The 19,773-nt window shown below is 48.8% G+C and overlaps 2 protein-coding genes across 5 annotated transcripts in view; both read right to left on the bottom strand.

Moving 5' to 3' along the window:
* Nucleotides 1-190: 190 nt before the first annotated feature.
* Nucleotides 191-9,348, bottom strand: GDPD2 (glycerophosphodiester phosphodiesterase domain containing 2). Of its 3 annotated transcripts, none has more exons than XM_025277206.3 (17): nt 9,010-9,348; nt 8,045-8,078; nt 7,291-7,608; nt 6,905-7,008; nt 6,556-6,649; nt 6,329-6,388; nt 6,001-6,099; nt 5,729-5,822; nt 5,438-5,583; nt 5,240-5,322; nt 4,981-5,131; nt 2,936-3,157; nt 2,583-2,731; nt 1,011-1,158; nt 768-850; nt 498-526; nt 191-410 (listed from the first exon to the last, which is right to left on the bottom strand). In XM_025277206.3, the coding sequence occupies exons 3-17, from the start codon at nt 7,393-7,395 to the stop codon at nt 358-360; spliced, it is 1,620 nt and encodes a 539-aa protein (XP_025132991.1). In that variant the 5' UTR covers nt 7,396-7,608; nt 8,045-8,078; nt 9,010-9,348; the 3' UTR covers nt 191-357. The 3 variants fall into 3 exon arrangements, with proteins under 3 accessions (XP_025132991.1, XP_006074264.1, XP_006074266.1); XM_006074202.4 differs by having other exon boundaries at nt 7,291-7,404; XM_006074204.4 differs by lacking the exon at nt 8,045-8,078 and having other exon boundaries at nt 7,291-7,404.
* A 1,717-nt stretch (nt 9,349-11,065) lies between these two features.
* The window catches only part of KIF4A (kinesin family member 4A), a 131,080-nt gene continuing 122,372 nt past the window's right edge, over nt 11,066-19,773 (bottom strand). For both annotated transcript variants that reach the window (XM_044936992.2, XM_006074201.4), the window contains exons 29-31: nt 13,805-13,921; nt 12,004-12,126; nt 11,066-11,750 (exon numbers count right to left, since the gene is read on the bottom strand). In XM_044936992.2, coding sequence (XP_044792927.1) covers nt 11,547-11,750; nt 12,004-12,126; nt 13,805-13,921 — 444 coding nt within the window. In that variant the 3' untranslated portion in view covers nt 11,066-11,546. The remainder of the gene's footprint in view (nt 11,751-12,003; nt 12,127-13,804; nt 13,922-19,773) is intronic.

Raw genomic sequence — 19,773 nt, 5'->3', positions numbered from 1 at the left:
CATCTTACAGTTCTCCAGGAAAGGCCGTTTTGTCATCTCCTTCAGTCACAGTTCTGAGCTGTCCCATATCTGATGCCCTGTGCCTTGTACACAAGAATACCTGCGCGTAGATCTGAAACATTCTCTTGGGAATCTCCTTGTCTCTTCCTCTGTTAAGTTTCATTTGGGGACAAACTTCTTGTGACTCAGTCTTTCTGACCACCTCAGGTCAAAATCCCAAGGGGAACACCTCCTGCTGGCAAAGTTCACCCCACGCCAACCCCAGCAACGTTCCACCTCAGCCACCCTCTCTTCCTTGCTGTTGGCCAATGCAAACAGGTCTCTGATTTTGGCTGGTGGGGGGCTAAGACAGGGCATTCACTCCCTTATGAAATTGTTGATCCTGGTCAGCAGCACTGCTGTTTCTAGCCCTGGAGAGGTAAGAGGGAACACATAGGGAGTGAGTAAGGGGAAGGCTAGAGGAGGAGAAAAATGAGGTAAGGGGAAACAGCTCTTACCAGTTCTCTGTCTCTCCTTAGCACACCTCCTATGGGGAGAAAAGCTTCGCATTGTGAGTTCAGCCAGCGTCAAGCAGAACCTTTTGACCCTGAGTTCCCCCAAACTGACTTTCCCAGGTTCAAGCCAATTAGACATAGAAAGGAAGGGTTTAAGAATCTCCAAGGGTCCAAACCTCAAGCCCTAGGCAGCGTCAATGAGTCTGAATATGCCCCATCACCAGGACCCTAGGGAGAATGAAGACCCAGAAAGCTGAGGCGCAAAGGACTCACTGTTGTAGGAGGAAAGTCCATAAAAGCAGCAGGAGGGAGACACAATTGGTAATGATCCATATTATCAGGTAGGTTTGAGCGGGCTGTGAGAAAAGAAAAAGGTCCCTGTCAGTGGCCAGAGCCACCCATATACAGATCCAGGGGGTGTATGCGGGGGGAAATAAGTAAGGAAGAGGGGAACAGGGTTAAGGAGAAGCAGGGGTAGGAAAAGAGGAGGAGGGGTGACAGTCCCTGAGCTCTTACAATAAGCCAGACAGGATAGCGCATCTGCTGCAGCAGCTGGCAGTCGTTGGTGGTGACTGAATCCACCCCTGCACACCAGAGTAGGGAGAAGAGCCAGGGCTTGTTCACTACAAATAGGTTCACCGAGACATTATCATGGTGCAGCGCCCTGTGCAGGCGGGGAAGAAATAGGGAACATTCAGAACCTTGAGGCTCCAGGCACAGGAGGGAAACAGCCCCTCTCCATGCTTGAATCCACAGCGTCCCTGCTCCAGAGCCATCACTTCTGCCTTTGGATAGCAGACCCCTACCTGCTCTGTCTCCCAGTGGATTTCACCCACGGGTCCTAGTTTTGCTGTCTGGGGTCACACAAATGTGTCTCTCCTCTTTGTCCCATGCCATCCCTTAAGAGGTCTGAGGGACAGTGTGACCACATTCCCCTGAGTCGTCTTTTCTCCAGGCCCAACCACCCCAGTTGCTTCAATCAGGGACCTGGGTTATCATTCCTTTCACCATACAAACCTCTCTAATCTGATCTTACTCCCATTTACCAATGTTCCTTTTGAAGTATGGCGCCTGCGTCTGAACGTGATAGCCTGGGTGGGCTGGGACTAGCTTGGAGGAGAGCAAAACTCCTCCTGCCTTCTGGGCGCTACATCCATGTGAAGGCAGCCCAGGGTCAGGTTAGTTTTTGGCAATGTCAAGTGACTTTGACTCATTCATTGTGCGCAGTGTACAATCAAAGTCCTGGTCTTTTGCACACATGTTCCTGCTGATGCCAGTGTCTCCCTCTCTTATTTTTGTGCAATTGAGCTTCCTCTGGACCCTGGGCATGGGTCTTTACATGCATCTCCATTGCATTTTATCTTGGTACATTTGACCTGTTACCTTAGAGTGCTTAGATCTTCTAGGGCCTCCATTTTCCCATCACCTTTTTCATTACCAATTCATGCCTTCTGGAAACATGATCAGCAGTCAATGTTGATCAGGACAAGACTAAGGGGAGTCTTAACCTGATATCCTGTCTCCTCCCATGGTGACAGCTTGGGGAAAGGTCCTTGAAATACTTAATATGATAACTGGGCCATCATTCAGTTCACATTTTTTCCCTATCTAACCACAAGGATATTATAAGAGAGCTTGGTGACTACAGGTTTTGAAGTCTATTATGTTTTCTGGTTGCATCCACTCACATATGGGACTCCCTTGCCTCTCTCCCCTGGATCCACCCTCTCTCTGGTGTAAAATGAAAGCTAAAATCCTGGTGGCCTACAAAGTCCTACCCGGTTTGCTACCCGTTGCTCATGAGGCTGCTGTTCCTGCTGTTCTGCAGCTCTTCCCATTGTCACCTCCTTGTGACTTGTCAGGTCTCAGCCCAGACACCACCTCTTTCACCACTCTTCCTACTGTGACCTTCTCCCCTCTCTCCCAATCTCTACCCCATTCCTAAATTTTTGTCTTCATGTCACTTATCACTCTCCAACATGCATATGTTTTGTGCAGTGGTTTATGATCTGTCTCTCCCATGCCCCAAACCTGCAATAAATAGAGCCTGACACGTGATCCCCTCGGCTCCTTTCCTCTGGCACTCACTTGATATCCAACAGTGGCAGGTCTTGATAGGGGAGGTTGAGAAACTGGGGACTCTCAGTGCCATGGCCTTCCAGATGTCCGTATATCTGGCGCATTTGGGGGGCTCTTTCTTGGACATAAGCCCGATCTTCATCCGGTAGCCAAAGGACCTGTGGTTCAGGGTAGGTGGGCATGAAGCTGGAGAAGGCCTGGGTCTGGGGGTGGCAGCAGGGGCAAAGATGTATGACCACAGATGGGGTACGTGAGCTAGGGCAGGGCCCTGTGGAGGGGGGATGCCTCAACATTATTGTCATGGTCTACGGAAGGCAGGGGAGAGGGGCAAGAGGGGGCACTTGGGGTCCTGACAACATCACCATGGCTTGGGGCACTCCTGAACTCAGCACAGTCTCCAATGTCTGGTTGACAAAACTGTCATGATATGTGTGGTTTTCTGGGGGGCAGCGCAGGTCAAATATGATAGAAAGGTTGAGGCCTTCAGCTTCCTTCAGTATTTCTTCCAAGGATGGCACTGTTTGACTCTCAGCATCTTCTCGATCATGGCCTGACAGCTGCTTAGCCCCCCAGAAAGGTTGCCTCTATAAGAAGAAGAAAATTATTTCAAGACCAGAAGAAGCCTCCAGGCTATGCCGCCATCCTCATTATCCTTACTCGTTTCCCCCACTTGGTGAACAGCTTTGGCCCTCTGTTGAGTCAGGGTTTTTCCTTTTTCCAAACTGTGGCCTTTTCTAGACCCTCTGACATCTTACTCTGACCCCAACCTCCTACCCTCCGGGTTTCCTAACTTCCTCACTCTCACTACACTTTCTCTTGGTCTCATGGAGACCTCTGGGATCTTGACCCCTTGGTTTCCTCCCAGTCCATCAGCCCCTTTCTAGCCACACCTACATCCCTTACCCATGGTCCATCCTCAGCTTAAACTACTTTTCAACAACCCCCTCAACTCCTTTCCTGCCCCATGTGCCCCACAAATCCTAAACTCTGATTGAATTCTACAATTGTCTACCTCCTCCACCGACTGGAATTGGGGGGCAGAGAATATCACGTGGGCTGTTGGCCCTGTGGTCCTGTTTTGTGTTCTCTGTGCCATTTAGCCATCCTTTTACTTGCTCTTGATTTGCCTCGTGATCACTGACATGGAAAAAGTGAGCTATCAACACATTAAATATTTACTATGTGCTAGGCCATTGGAGAAGGAAATGGCAACCCACTCCAGTGTTCTTGCCTGGAGAATCCCAGGGACAGGGGAGCCTGGTGGGCTGCCGTCTATGGGGTCGCACAGAGTTGGACACGACTGAAGCGACTTAGCAGCAGCAGCAGGCAGTATTAGAAGTGCTTTATGCGTATGAATTTATTTAGTCCTCCTGACAATCCTACGAGGTAAGTACTGTTGTTACTCCCATTTTATAGATGAAGAAAATGAAGAACAGAGACCCTAAAGAATGTTGCCCAGGCTCACACAGCCAGGAAGTGGTTAAGCCATGATTCAAACTCAGACATCCCTTACTCTTAGGCAATCAGATGTGTCTTCATCACTCAGAATACATACCCAGCTGAAGGGTTTGATTACGGGAGATTTTTCAATTTTAGGTTGTTTCTCTGATGTTTTACTTTTTTTTGTTGTTGTTTTTTAACAAGGAACTTGTATTACTTTGGTAATCAAGAAAAGGGGAGTTAAACAAATTAAGTATCCTTTGAAATATTTTCCATCATCTGCAGGATTGAAGTCCATACTTCCCGGCCTGGCATTCAAAGCCCACCAGAGACCAAGACTCTGCTCCCCCAGGCCCCAGCCAGCCTCAGCTCCCAGGACTCCCATGCATCTTTATTTCCCACTTCCACTGAGCCACTTTTTCATTGTCTTGTGTGTGTGTGTGTGTGTTTTTTTTTTTTTTTTGCCACACCACACAGCTTGGGGGATCTTAGTTCTCCAACCAGGAATTGAACCCAAGCCCAAGGTAGTGAAAGTGCTGAGTCCTAACCACTGAACTGCCAGAAAATTTCTACTGAGCCACTCTTCATTCCCTGAAAACACTTCTTCATATTTCTGGGCTTTACCCACATTCTTCCCTCTAACCAGAATTCTCGTTCCCTGCCTTGCCCATCTTAAAAACTACCCTCACTTCATATGCTGCTCAGGCATCCTCTCCTGTGAACCCACTCCTGATCCTCTCCCACACTGCCCCTGCCCAACAGTGACCTCTCTCTCCTCTCTACCCAGTGCAGACCTTGTTCTCACTTGAGGTTTCCTATTCTGATAGCATTACTAGGAAGGAATGACCTGAGGGCAGAGACTGCATACCTATTGCCCAGCACAGGGCTCAGCAGATGGTTATCAATGAATGAACTCTGCCCAGAGTGCCCCTGTACGTGGCTGTCTCTTGCAGAAGGCTGTCCTCACCTGAAGGAACCAGGCCCCAGCATTGAGCCTCTTCAGTTCAGCCCAGGAGAAGTCACTGCTGTGGCTGTTGACTCGGTCTGGGAACACAGAGGCCACATCTGTGGTCCTGGTCAGGCGCTCATCATGCATGAGAAAGGGGATCCCATCAGAGCTGAAGGCACAAGGGGAGTCAGAGGACCAGGCTCCGGGGCTGGTCATCACTTCTGGAGCTCCCCTGCTGTGTCATTCGGGTGGGGGCAGGGGCCCCAGCTTCCCTTACCTGACCATCACGTCGGTCTCAAACACAACAGCTCCACATTCAGCTGTCTTCCGCAGGGACATCAGGGTGTTCTCGGGGGCCAGCTGGGAAAGGCGAGGGAGCAGGGAAGGGTGGGAGCCTGGGAACCCACAGGCCTGGCCGCAGCAGCCTGGAGAAGCAGACCTTCCCCACCCGGCCAGCATTCTGCCCCACACTCACCATGGGGGCCCCTCGGTGTCCTATCAACTTAGGCTTGTGTGGTAGGTCTTTGGGTTCCATGATACAGGCTGAGGAGATGAATAGGGGCGCCAGGTAGATGCCCAGGGTGGCTCCAAAATATAGGAGCAGTAGCAGGATCTTGGGACCTGTGGGGAGTGGGGAACAGGCCATGAAGAAAGGGCAGTGGGGCCCTCGGGGCAGAAAACAGCACAGGTGTAGGAAATGGAGCAGCAGGAGGCAGAAGCACTGGTGGGCATTAAGGGGACTGGAGGGTGGGGGTGGAGTTGGCACCTCTTCGATGGATATGGTAGAAGGTATCAGCCACAGGCCAGGCCAGGAGGGTGATGCCAGCAGCTGCTCCAATGTGAAGGAATGGGGCTGTGGCCTGTGGACAAGAGCTGGTAAGGTCTTAGAACCTTAGAACCTCTCCCCTTCTCGTCCTAGGAGCTGACTTTTGAAGTTGAGAGCTTTTCCTGCAGTCTTGGGGCACCAGGGAGCACACTGTGTCCTGGGGTGGGCCACAGGCGAAGTTTACCCCCAAGCACTGGATATCAGCCACTCACCTGCAGTGACAGGCGTAAACTATGCCACTCCTCCTGCCATTGGACCTCCAGTCCCACAAGGCCAGCAGCCACAAGAAATATGATGAGGAGCAGCAACACCTGGGGAACCAGGGGTGAGGGGCACGTTTGTGTCAACCTGGGCTGCCTAGGCTGCCCCTCACTCTATGAAAACAGGAGCATTCCCTTCTCCTGGCTCATCCACTGTCCTCCTTTCATTCAACATATATTTACTGGGTTGTGGGTCCTGGGCTTGTGCTCAGGAAGAGAAGAGCCGGCTGAGCACCGGGCCCAGTGTGCCCCCTCCCGCTTGCGCCCATCCCCACTCTACCTTGTGGACAGTGTGCAGACACAGAGGCTGGCCATAGAGCCACAGGAGCAGGGCCAGGAGCTGGGGGCAGAGGTGGTTGGAGTCATGATGTGCCAAGAGGGGTCACTGAGTGAGTTTCCTAGGCTGACCCCTCCCTCTACCCTCTCCTCAGTGGCCAGGATGCGAGAGACAGCGTAGAGCTGCGAGGAAGGGAGGGCTAAGGTTAGGCCAGCTGTCCCTGCACCCACCAAGAGCAGGGATGCGTATGTGACCAGTAGAGAGATGACCAGCAGGAATGCCGGGGACCAGTCCATCCAGTGCCCCCAGCGCTGGAATAGGAATCTGTGGGAGGGGAGAGGGAGGTGTCCAAGTGGGGGAAGGGTGGTAATAGTGGCCTGAGGGGAGTTGGGCTGGGTGGATCCAGGACCAAGGCTAGAAGGGAGTGAAGGGAAGCCCTTCATGGGGTCAGGGGCTTCAAGGTCTGGGGAGACTTCATGGACGGGTTTTCAAAGAGGCAGGGTAGGGGCTGAGCACCCAGGGGTCCCAGGGTGGGGAGTAGATGGACATGTCTGCTGAGGAAGGGGGTCCATGACACACTCATTGAAGTTGTGCAGGTCATTGAGAAGGATGAGCACGACGTACAGCCAGCCCAGGGAGAGGAGGAAGGTGAGGAAGAGCAGGCCAAACCAGACGCATTCGCACTGCAGAGGGGCAAGAGAGAAGCTCACAGCGGCTCACATCCCCACTTTGGCTCAGAGTCCCCAGGGGATGGCAGCTCAAGGGGGCTTCCTGCAAGGCATGGGGCTGCTGTGCTTTGCAGGCAGTTCTTTCCATATTTGAAGGGATTTTCCTCCTGGGGAGAGAAAATCCCTTCCCCATCCCTGCCCCTCCACTGTCTCTGAGCACACCTGGATATCTTTCCCCCTCCAAGTGGTCCCCGCCTTGGACTTCCACCCCTACCCACCCCCCCATCCGTACTTCACCTTGTTGGTTTGCATCCTATCCCTGGGGCATTTCTTCCAGTGGCAGCTGTACAGGCAGTGGAAGCAGTGGGCCCAGACAGAGCAGCAGCCAGGGGAGTCGGCCATGGTAAGGGCCTGGGGGGAGGGACGCTTGGCTCTCAGAGACCCTGGCAGAAGGCAGATCCCAGCCTCCCTCCCAGTGAGGAGCCCAGTGGGGGAGGAGCGGAGGCCTGGGCCACTGCTCAGCAACGGAGGTTACAGGGCAGGCTCCAAGTGCCAGATTGGAGAAGGAGATGAGCAAAGGGGACAGTTTCCAGGGTCTTCCTTTCAACGGCACACCTGGAAAGTCAGTGAGACACTCAGGAGGTCTAGCCTCTAGGTGGATACACACCCCCTCTGTCCAACTCCTCCCCTTTTAACAGCATCCCTATCTGGGGATGGAGTGCTTGCCTCGGGTGGGGACTCAGGAAAAACTGCCTGGGGTGGGGCAAACAGGGTTTAGCAAGCTGAAGAAAATCTGGCCAAGCTTCAGGCAGCCCCATGGTGTGGCTTCCACCACAGGAACCAGGAAAAACCTGAAGCAGAGACACCAGTCCTGGCCTGGGACCCAGGGAGGCCTGGCTAGTGGCTAGTTGGTCAGTTGCTGTGGATACAGAGATTGGAGACATCACAAAGCCCTGAACTGAAAGATTCTATTTCTGCCTTCCGGAGGGCAGGGGGCACCAGCAGCACGGGGAAGTCTTGAGAAGTACGAGTTGCCTGGGTCACTCCTTACCTCCTGAAGGAACTTTTTTCCTGCCAGCACACACCTGGAAAATCGAAGCCCTTTTGCCCCAGTCCTGTCCCTTCCTGCCCAGTCATCCCCCCACCCCAGCCAGGAACCAAGTCGCCGCCTTTCCCCTTTCAGGGGCCCCACCCTCTGAGGTCACTTTGGCGAAAGTACAACAGATACAGGGCAAAGGTGTGCATGGGGGTGTGTGGTTGTCTTGGGGCAGGGGATCCCTGGACCTTGTGCTTTGGGGTCAAGCTGAGACCAAGCTGGCTTACTGATCGCCACACAAGGCTGGACATGTGATTGTGAGTCTACATGAGAAGGTGTGGGGTTTGTGTCAGCATTTGCATGTGCACTAGTGGCTGGTAGTGAAATGGGTTTCTAGGTGACTTGGAATATGTAACGGTGCCCCTCAATACACCCAAAGTGTGTGTGGTCTGGGCTCCCCTGAGGCTGTGGAGTCTTAGGGGTGCACAGTGGCCAGGGCCCTGGAAGGAGTGAGGATATGGCTGCTCCTGAAGCAGCCCTTCTCACCCTCTGCTTGCCTTTGGAAAGGAGAGTTGGGGAAAGGCTTGGAAGTTAGGGGATTGGAGCTGAGGGAGGGCCTGAGGGGAGGAAACCTCTCCCCTCCCTGACACCCCTCTAAGGAAAAAGTCCACCCAAAGGGAGGTCCCCTACCTCTTCCCATGGTGGGACCACCAAGTGCTAGGAGCCTGCCTCGGCTCCTAGCTCCATCTGTACCGCAGGTCCTGCCCCTGCACCCCAATCACTGCCTTCCAGGGTCCCCATTCCCTCCAGGAGCTGTAGGATGGGGCCAGGAGCTGAGCAGTCAGAAAACTCCAGTCAGGGATGCTGACCAGGGGTGCTGCTCAATCCCTGGTCCCACTGCCTGCCAGCAGGAGCCGGTCTCCTCCCTGCCACTCCCGCCACTCCCGCCTGTGGCCCCAAGCCTTCCCAAGCCCTCACACCTTTTCTCAGCAGCAGCTCCGCTCTGTGCTCTGCACTGCTTCCCAGCTTCTCTCCGAGTTATCTGCCTCCTCCCTCTTCCAGTCCTTGGCTCAGCCCCACCAGTCAAACAGGTGGCACTGTTGCCACCTACCGGAGGCTGTGTGGGTCCTCTCCCAAGGCCTGCATCTGCTCTGTGGCCTGTGGTGTCTGTGCCCCGTTGGTGGGAAGATGGGAAGCAGGAAGGGGGAGGGTGAGCAGATCTGCTTCTTTACTCGCTGCCGCCAGTCAGGGGGCTTGGGGTGAGGAATTCCTTTGTGCAGCTTTCCCCATCCCTCTGTCCCTCCTCCTGTTCTCCTCTCAGTCAGTGCTGGGGCTTTGTCCTGGCTCAGGGAAGCGAGGGCTGAGGGCACGGGTGGGCGGGAAGCTAGGGGGAGGTGACCACACAACTTTGAAACTTGGCAGTAAGGAGCAGGGGCCCAGTCAGTCCCCTGGAAAAGGGTGTGTATGTGTGTGAGGAAGTCTAGCATTCAGTCTCAAGCTCCCTGGGAGGAGAGCTTTAATTCATCAGCCTCCCCTTCCCTCTTGGGATCCACGTCTGCAAGGTGGTGCATCTAGAAGAGTTGCAAGCTACTTCCTGTTTCACCCTGTTTCTGGACCAGGGGTTTCTGGGGACCTAGTGGGGCCTGAGTGACACTAGCAGCCCTTCTCTTCCACCCATCAGCCCAGAAAGGATATGCTCATTTAAGATGTGCTGAGATTTGCACCATTCCAGCTGCCTTGACCCCAAGGCATCTACAGTCTCTTTCCAAGAATCACTCAAACAGTGTATAATGTTAGGGTCACCGGCTTTTGGAAGGTGAACACATACAAAGGATGCTGTCCACCATCAGCAGGAGAGGGATGGTGGGCAGGTTATAGAGTCAGCTTAGTCCTAAAGCATGGGCCTCTGGGTGGGCTGGGGACTAGGGGCTGGCTTTGACTGACCTTCCCTCTCTACCTTTTAGTTTTTTTACTTTACCAAAAGTGTTGGTGGGAAAGAATGCCTTCTCTGGGAATAAGCTTACCCCTCCCCCCAAACGCACTAGATTTGAAAACAGTGAGATGACTGGCTCTCTTATGCCAAGAGCTGGCCCCCCTCCTTCTCTGCCTTTCCATTGTATCCAGAGGCTCTAGTTGGCAATGGCAAAGGCTCCCTTGCTCCCTCGGCATTAAAATGCAAAGAGAAGCAGGGCCGCTTGCTGGCAGGAGGCCAGCAAAGGCTGCAGGGTCACCTCGCTCTAGGCAGGTTGTCCTTCAGTTTCTTCTACTTGGACTCTGTTGGATTCTGGAGGAGTCTTGGCTTTCATGTGCCGAATTCTGGGAGCTTTTTTGGGGGGAGTGGGGGCTGGGATTCAGAATGCATGGATACGAAGGCCCTAGGACCAGGGCCTTAAGCAAAGATAGAGAGCCCTGATGCAGCAAGAGGAGTCAGTCACGCCCCTCCTCTTCCCTTTCAGAGGAGAAAGCAGGCAGCAAGTGGGGTGCTGTCTGGGGGCTGGGCAGCAGTAACATCCCACATCCAGGCAATGCCAGGTCAGGCTGCAGGGCATTAGTTAACGGCCACCACTGTCGTTCTTGGGTCATGTAAGTTTTGGTGTCACATCTGGGTTCAAGTCATAGCTCTATTACTAACTCTGTGACCAGTGAAGCGACAGCTTCTTTGTATCTCAGTCTCCTCATGTGCAAAATGAGATCTATTTACCTTGAACGTTTTTGTGAGGAGTGGATAAAATTGTGGCAAGCACGAGATGCTTAGTAAATATGGTTCCTTCCCTCGAAATCTGAAGGTCAAGCAGGCTCTCCAGTGAAGCTCAGGTCACTGGCCTTGCTAGCATTATTCTAACTTCCTGAGATAACAGCAACGTGAAGAAACATGGCTTGCTGCTCCACATACTCCTTGGGGAAAGAGCGCTGCTACAAGGCGGTGAGGTTTGGGCACTTGCACCAGCTTCCTTAATAGAATTCCCAGGGGTGGAGGAACACGGGTTGAAATTGTATTTCTCCCTCTGGCACAGAAGAATCCTTCCAAACAGCAGATGGACTAAGATTTATTTATTTACTTAACATTAACATTTAAAAAGATTTCATTTACCTCCCAGCAACATGAAAGGCAACTAAGGGTGCTGTTAAAACATTGAAATCCAGAGACAGGAAAGATTCCCAACCCCATTCTGGAGGTGGCGTGAAGGATCTGTGCCAGGCCTCCAACACAGAGCAGGCTCTGCCATTAAGCTGAGACAACCTCGAGATAAGACAGCCTCAGCCTCGTTCCTGATGAGTCACCAGGAAGGTCTCTGAAGAGAGTTCGTTCTCTCTTCAGCAGGTAGCTCAGCACCCTTCTGGAGAGGAGAGTAGTAGTCTGGGGCTGGGGGTGCTGGACACTCTTTTTCAGTAATCTGTTGTTCCTTTGTTCCATAGCAAGGAGTCCAAAATCAACAGGAGTCATTACAAAACCCCTCTGGCTGCAACCTGAATGCATCTCCCAGGCCAGACGGGGGCAGAGATGATGAACCCAGCTTCATTGGGCCTCTTCTTCAATGGGGGAACAGCCAGAGAAGAAGCTGGTATTGCTGGCCAGGGCTCGTTTCTTTTTCTTCCCTGGAGCTTTATTTCCTTGGGTTTCTGTTGCTACATCTTTCGACTCTGAGAGGCCAAGGGAGGAGGCAGCTAGAGCCGTCTTCTTTAACAGTACCTGCTCCTCATCACTCATCTCTTTCAGGATCTAGGAAGGACAGAGATAGCTGTGACTAGATCTGGGCTGGGTTCAGAGGCTCAGCACAGCCTAGCCACTACAAATCTTAGCACACTCCCAGAGGTGACCCCCAAAATTGCTCTGTTGAAGAAAACAGACTCTAGCCAAATGCCCAATTCTCAGCAAGCTTTATTTCCCTTCCCTACCCCACAGCTCTCTGTCAGTGCTAAAGCAGAGATGGACACTGATACATTTGGAAACACCTGGCTTTTAGCCCACCTACCTTGCTGTTGGGAGTGGCACACACAGGGTTAAAGAAGCTCAATCCTGGGGTCACCTCTGTGGGATCCTCCAGTTTGAAGGAGCCTTCAGAATCCTGAGTCCGCTCAACCGTGCCCAGGCTATCCTGAGAACCAAGCAGACTGGCATGTTAGAAACGTGGCGGATTCATGTTGATGTATGGCAAAACCAATACAATATTGTAAAGTAATTAGCCTCCAATTAAAATAAATAAATTTATATTAAAAAAAAAAAGAAATTCAGCTCCTAGGTTTACACAGCTGGTCTGCTCCCCTTCACCCAGTGAGGTACCAGCTTTGAGGGCCTCATCAGACAGTCTAAGCAAGTCTTAGGGTGATCTTGCTGGGGCAGGGCTCACAATGCTCAAAGGAAGCCTCTGAAGGCAAAGGATTGGAGAGGAGAGCACAGGACACATCATGAGGCAAGGTTTAAAACAAGGCTGAGCCTTGGCCATTTCTTCAATTAATCCTCTCCCCTCCACAATCTACAATATCCTTTTTAGCATTTCTACAGAGTGTTGCCTGTATCAGTCTTCCTTTCAGAGAGGAAGCTGAGGCCAAGAAAGAGGAGTTGCTTAGGTAACAAGGCGACTCTGTGGTAGAGCTTGGATTAGATTTATAGCCTGTTGTCATGGAAACTGAAGTGGATTAAAAGTCAGGAAGCCTGAGGTCTAATCTTAGCCGCCATGACCAGCTGTGTAATATCAGGCGAGTCACTGAGGCTTATCTCTGGGCCTTAGTTTCCTTCTCTGTAAAATGGCAGTATTGGACTAGATCAGTGGTTTTACAACTGAAATTCTTAGAGGAAACTTGATAAACAAGAGCAAGCTGCTTTGGCTGGCATGGGGTCAAACTGAGTTGGGCCATACTCCTCTGTCTGGAGCCACTGTAGGACTCTAGAACCTAAACTGAGAAAAGCATGGGAACAGAGAACACTTAAGGTCTTTCTATAATGCTACTTCTACACTTCTTAGCCTGACCTCTAGCTTGCCATTTTAGTTCTCTAATGACTACCTATCCTAGAAGTCTTTTAAATAGAAGACCCAGGGCAAAACTGCAAAATGCATGGTGAACTAGTCTTGCTGGAATTCCTGTGTATTACATGGAGAGCGGTAGGAATGGACTTTTGCTCGTGGGCACAGGTGGGCAGAAGGCAAGGACTGGGATCTGACCTTCCTGGTGCTGCCCGTCTCCTGCACATTTTGTTCGCCTGAGTTTGCTATTCCCGGGAGCAGTGTAAGAACAGTTACAGTCAGCTTGGCTCACGAACAGTGCTTATCAGGAAGACCAAGTTGCTGTGGGTCTTTTCCTAGAGCCATGGAACAGCTGGTTCCCATGGCAAAGGTCTAAGTAACTAATGTCTCAAGATATCAGAAGGATTAACTTCTTTCTTGGAAGATGCTACCTTAGCACATGGCCCTTACAATTCCAGCTAAGCCTCTGGGCTAGTTTGATCCTGTGTGGCTGTATGCCTGTAAATGCTTGCTCTCTGGTTCCTTGTTCCTGCCTTAGACATTGCACAGAAACTTTATAGCCAAGGCTGGGGGTGAGGAACTGCATATCTGGGGATCTCCTGGGAAGGGCTGTGGCTTCTGGAGGGGTGGTGTGGACAGGCTAGCAGCAAGAAAGGACTGAGAAATGAAATAGCCTTTTCTGGTTCAGGGTGAAGGAGGGTGGGAAGGGCTGAGCAGGAGACTCCAGGTTTCAAGACTGAAGGTGGAAGAAAAGGGCACAGACTGCTGGCAGGTCTGAAGGGATGGTGAGGGGTGACAGCGCTGACCCCACCTTGTCTTGCTGACGGTTCCTACACCTCGCGGCGTCACAGCTGCAGTCTGCGCCACAGTCCAACTTTTGCTTCCTGCACCCACACTGCTTGTTCCCACACCAGCCCTTGCAGGAACACTGCAAAACAGGTTTGTAGAAAGAAACATTACTGAGTCAGAAGACTAGGTTTGAAGTACCTTCCCTTCATTCACAAGCCATTCTAGAAAAAGTGAAAACTTCTATCTTTGCAGTCCTCTCTTCTTTAGTAAAACAAGGATCATCAAGAACCACCATAGGTTTTTTCTAAGAACAAGTCATGCCACACTTTTGGGATAGTATACTTGAAAGACAGATTGGAGGGGTACCATAATAATGCAGAGCAATTGACGAAGATTTTCATGATGATTTTATGGCCAAAGTGAAGGACCGTGAGCTGGATGGGAGTAGAGTTAGACAGATTTAATAACTGAGTAGAGTTGCTCAGTATCTTGAGATCTACCCAGCTGTACTTTCATCCAACTCACATTTCTAGTTTGTTTAGTGTTGGCCTTGGCATTGTCCTCAGCAGTTTAATCATTCAACATTTTAATAAATCACTGATAATATGAAAAAAATAATTTACATCTGTATAGCACTGTACAGTTTTCTGAGTACTTTTATATATAGAAATGCAAAATCTCATTTGAGTCTCATAGCCAGTCTACAAGGTAGGCATATTCATCAGTGGTAACAATGACATAAAGCTGGAAGGATGATTAATATGTAAGATAACAGAAACACAATTCAAATATATTTTGACAGGCTAGAATCATGGGCTGGAAGTAGACAGAAAAGTTATAGCAGGGATAAATGTAAGTCTACCATTTAGGTTCCCCCCTAAATCAGCCATATAAATATAATATGGGGGGAAATCTGGCTTAAAAGAAGTTTGTGAAGGGAATTCCCTGGCAGTCCAGTTTTTAGGAGTCTGAGACTTCACTGCTGAGGGCCTGAGGGCTTTGGTTCATTCCCTGGTCAGGGAACTAAGATCCCACAAGCTGCACTCACAACTGAGCCAAAAGCAAACAAAAACCCCGAAAACACACACATACACAAAACAAAAAGGTAGTTTGTGCAAAAAAGGTCTAGGGACTTGAGGTGTCAGCAAGCTTTGAGTCAACAGTGTGAAATGGCTGTCAGAAAGAAAGTCAGGCAGAAATTTGGAGTTCAGAAATCACAAGAAGTGAAGAAATTTGCTTCAATATACCTGGGTCAGTCAGATCCCATTTGAAATAACATATTCTATTTTAGGGCACCATTATTTTTTTTGGTATAAAAAGTGTAGACAATAAAAAAACCCACTCATGTTCCCAATCCTCAATTTGGCTAGTTGCGGCATGTGGGATTTAGCTCCCCAACCAGGGGTGGAAGCTGTGCCCCTGGCATTGGAAGTGTGGAATCTTAACCACTGGACCACCAGGGAAGTCCCCCCAACCCTTCTTTGATGAGTAAAAAACAGATACAACTGAAGCATCCTGATCCCATTCACCTCCCTCCCTCTCAGGGGCAGTCTCTCGAATTAGATGCTTATTCATGTGTGTATTTTACCACAAATCTGTTGATGCATGTAGCTCCTGTTCTATTTATCTTCACTCTATGGATATGCCACAATTGATCCATACTTGTCATAGTGCCATATTTCACCTTTACTAAAAAGGCTACAGTAGTAATAGCTTATATTAATGTGTGTGTGTGTCAAGGCTGTATATTGTCACCCTGCTTATTTAACTTCTATGCAGAGTACATCATGAGAAACGCTGGGCTGGAAGAAACACAAGCTGGAATCAAGATTGCCGGGAGGAATATCAATAACCTCAGATATGCAGATGACACCACCCTTATGGCAGAAAGTGAAGAGGAACTCAAAAGCCTCTTGATAAAAGTGAAAGTGGAGAGTGAAAAAGTTGGCTTAAAGCTCAACATTCAGAAAACGAAGATCATGGCATCCGGTCCCATCACTTCATGGGAAATAGATGGGGAAACAGTGGAAACAGTGTCAGACTTTATTTTTTTGGGCTCCAAAATCACTGCAGATGGTGACTGCAGCCATGAAATTAAAAGACGCTTACTCCTTGGAAGGAAAGTTATGACCAACCTAGAGAGCATATTCAAAAGCAGAGACATTACTTTGCTAACAAAGGTCCATCTAGTCAAGGCTATGGTTTTTCCTGTGGTCATGTATGGATGTGAGAGTTGGACTGTGAAGAAGGCTGAGCGCCAAAGAATTGATGCTTTTGAAGTGTGGTGTTGGAGAAGACTCTTGAGAGTCCCTTGGACTGCAAGGAGATCCAACCAGTCCATTCTGAAGGAGATCAGCCCTGGGATTTCTTTGGAAGGAATGGTGCTAAAGCTGAAACTCCAGTACTTTGGCCACCTCATGCGAAGAGTTGACTCATTGGAAAAGACTCTGATGCTGGGAGGGATTAGGGGCAGGAGGACAAGGGGACGACAGAGGATGAGATGGCTGGATGGTATCACTGACTCGATGGACATGAGTCTGAGTGAACTCCGGGAGTTGGTGATGGACAGGGAGGCCTGGCGTGCTGCGATTCATGGGGTCGCAAAGAGTCGGACACGACTGAGCGACTGAACTGAACTGAGGCACTGTTACAAGCGCTTTCCACATATTAAGCTCATTTTATCAATGTTTCCTTGCACACACATTCAGGAGTTCACTGTGTGCACGTGTTTCATAAAGAAGGCATTATACAAAAAGCAGTGGGTGACCAGCATTACAGGAAGTGATGTTATAAGAGAAATGGTGGAAGAAAATAGGATAGTTTGGCTTGGAACAAATACAGGTGGCAGAGCTCACAGAATGATGGATTAGTCAGAGAAGACCTCAGTGACCACTAAAAGCCTGATTTGATGTATGAAGCCCCACTCTAACATCTCTGGTCTTATTATCCAACGATCTATTTATCCTGAGATAACAGTTTCTATATAAATTCTGACCTCAGGACCCAATTCTGCCATCTGGAATGACATGAAATCAGTTTAACCCCACTTTCACAGTACAGATGTTCAAACCCTAAGTATCATTTTCACTCCCCAGTCCCACTCCGTCCAAATCCTCTCAAAGCTAAATATACCTAGCTCCCTCAATGATTCACCACATGACATGGTTTCCAAGAATTCTCAGCACCTTAGCTATATATCAATTTGTCCAAGTTCATCTTTAATTGTGACATCCAGATATGAGCACAACTTTCTAAATGTGGTGTGACCATTGTGAAGTAGATTGAGAGAAACACCTCCCTTGTTATGAACTCAATAGTTCTGGTTATGAATCCTAAAATTACAGTAACATTTTTTAGCTTGCCATCTTTGTGGATTCATACTGTATTCATAGTTAAATTCAAGCCCTCAACTCTCTTTCCTTTGGACAACCATCACCATTGTTCCATAGTTGTGAAGGTAAAAGAAACCATTAAAATATCTACCCCTCCTTATTATGAGAATATACAGTACTCTATAAAATCTGAAAATCAAAACCATGATTTTTAATATTTAACAATTGCATATGGCCTTTCATTATGTGGAAATGTCAATTTACTTAATCAGTCACCTAATGTTAGATATTAAAATTATTTTGAAAGAAATTTTTTACCATTATAAATCATGTTGTTGCTATGTTGTTGTTGCTAAGTCGCTTCAGTCGTGTCCGTCTCTGTGCGACCCCATAGATGGCAGCCCACCAGGCTCCCCTGTCCCTGGGATTCTCCAGGCAAGAACACTGGAGTAGGCTGCCATTTCCTTCTCCAATGCATGAAAGTGAAAAGTGAAAGGGAAGTCTCTCAGTGTCCGACTCTTTGCAACCGCATGGACTGCGACCTACTAGGCTCCTCCGTCCATGGCATTTTCCAGACAAGAGTGCTGGAGTGGGTTGCCATTGCCTTCTCCAAGAATCATGTTACATACAGCAAATATCCTGGTACATAAATATAATCCAAATCTTACCATGACTGACAAGGGCCCTGATTACCCCTCTGACCTGCCCTTGTACTGCACTCTTTCATTTCTCAATATCCTCCAGCCACACTGACCTTTTCAGCTGCTCCTTGATAAGCCAAGATCATTCTTACCCTGAGACCTTTGCAGTTACGGTTTCCTTTTCCTGAAATGTTCTTCTGATTTTTTTCCCGGCTTGTTCCTTCACTTTGTTCAGATCTCAGCTTAAATATCTCCTCTTTAGAGAGGCCTCTTCCAAGCATTCTTCCAAAGTACTCTCTTCCTACCCCATCATTCTCTAAGATTTGACTATATTTTTGTTTCATCTCTTATCATCTAAAATTATTTTGTTTTCTGGTCACTATGTGTCTCTCCACAAGAATGTCTTCAGTGCTCGCTTCGGCAGCACATATACTAAAAAAAAAAGAATGTCTTCAGTTTCATGAGGCCAAGGATCTCAAATGTCTGTTTATTATCCTCAGCACCTAGAAGCAGTGCCTGATACATAGTCTGTGCTCAAAAATGATTTATAAATCTTTTTACATATCAATGAATACTTACTTAGTATAAATACCTAGGTGTATAATTACAGGGCTGAAGGAAAGGAACATTTAAAAATTTTTATTTTTAGTTGGAGGATCACTGCTTTACAATGTTGTGTTGGTTTCTGCCATACAACAGCGTGAATCAGCCATACATTACATTCAGTTGTATCTGATTCTCTGTGACCCCATGGACTGCAGCATGCCAGGCTTCTCTGTCCATCACCAATTCCGGAGCTTGCTCAAACTCATGTCTATCGAGTCAGTGATGCCATCCAACCATCTCAACCTCTGTCATCCCCTTCTTCTCCTGTCTTCAATCTTTCCCAGCATCAGGATTTTTTTTCAATGAGTCAGTTCTCCGTATCAGGTAGCCAAAGTACTGGAGTTTCAGCTTCAACATCAGTCCTTCCAATGAATATTCAGGACTGATTTCCTTTAGGATTGACTGGTTTGATCTCTTTGCAGCCCAAGGGACTTGCAAGAGTCTTCTCCAACACCACAGTTCAAAAGCATCAATTCTTCGGTGCTCAGCTTTCTTTAAGGTCCGACTCTCACATCCATACATGACTACTGGAAAAACCACAGCTTTAATTAGATGGACCTTTGTCAGCAAAGTAATATCTCTGCTTTTTAATATGCTGTCCAGGTTGGTCATAGCTTTTCTTCCAAGGAGCAAGCATCTTTTAATTTCATGGCTGTAGTCACCATCTCCAATGATTTTGGAGCTCCCCCAAATAAAGTCTCTCACTCTTTCCATTGTTTCCCCATGTATTTGCCATGAAGTGATGGGACCAGAGGCCATGATCTTCGTTTTTTCAATGTTGAGTTTTAAGCCAGCTTTTTCACTCTACTCTGTAACCCTCATCAGAAGGCTCTTTAGTTCCTCTTCTATTTCTGCTATAAGGGTGGTGTCATCTGCATATCTGAGGTTATTGATATGTCTCCCAGCAATCTTGATTCCAGCTTGTGTTTCATCTAGCCCGGCATTTAGCATGATGTACTCTGCATATAAGCTAAATAAGCAGGGTGACAATATACAGCGTGACGTACTCTTTCTAATTTGAAACCAGTCCATTGTTCCACGTACAGTTCTCACTGTTGCTTCTTGACCAGCATATAGACTTCTCAGGAGGCAGGTCAAGTAGTCTGGTATTGCCATCTCTTGAAGAATTTTCAGCAGTTTGTTGTGATCCACACAATTAAAGGCTTTAGCATAGTCAATGAAGCAGAAGTAGATGTTTTTCTGGAATTCTCTTGCTTTTTCTATGATCAAATGAATGTTGGCAATTTGATCTCTGGTTCCTCTGTCTTTTCTAAAACCAGCTTGAAAATCTGGAAGTTCTTGGTTCATGTACTGTTGAAGTCTAGCTTGGAGAATTTTGAGCATTACTTTGCTACCATGTGAGATGAGCACAATTGTGTGGTAGTTTGAACATTCTTTGACATTGCTCTTCT

The sequence above is a fragment of the Bubalus bubalis genome, chromosome X (genome assembly GCF_019923935.1).
Source record: "Bubalus bubalis isolate 160015118507 breed Murrah chromosome X, NDDB_SH_1, whole genome shotgun sequence".
Lineage (NCBI taxonomy): Eukaryota > Metazoa > Chordata > Mammalia > Artiodactyla > Bovidae > Bubalus > Bubalus bubalis.
This window is presented reverse-complemented; position numbering and strand designations above follow the sequence as displayed.

Coding starts and splice junctions, on each gene's coding strand:
- GDPD2 (XM_025277206.3), bottom strand. CDS start 7,395: ATGGCCGACTCCCCTGGCTGCTGCTCTGTCTGGGCCCACTGCTTCCAC. Junction 5,323..5,437: donor GACACCGAGGGGCCCCCATG/GTGAGTGTGGGG, acceptor CGCCTTTCCCAG/CTGGCCCCCGAGAACACCCT. Junction 3,158..4,980: donor CTGGGGCCTGGTTCCTTCAG/GTGAGGACAGCC, acceptor TTCTTCTTATAG/AGGCAACCTTTCTGGGGGGC.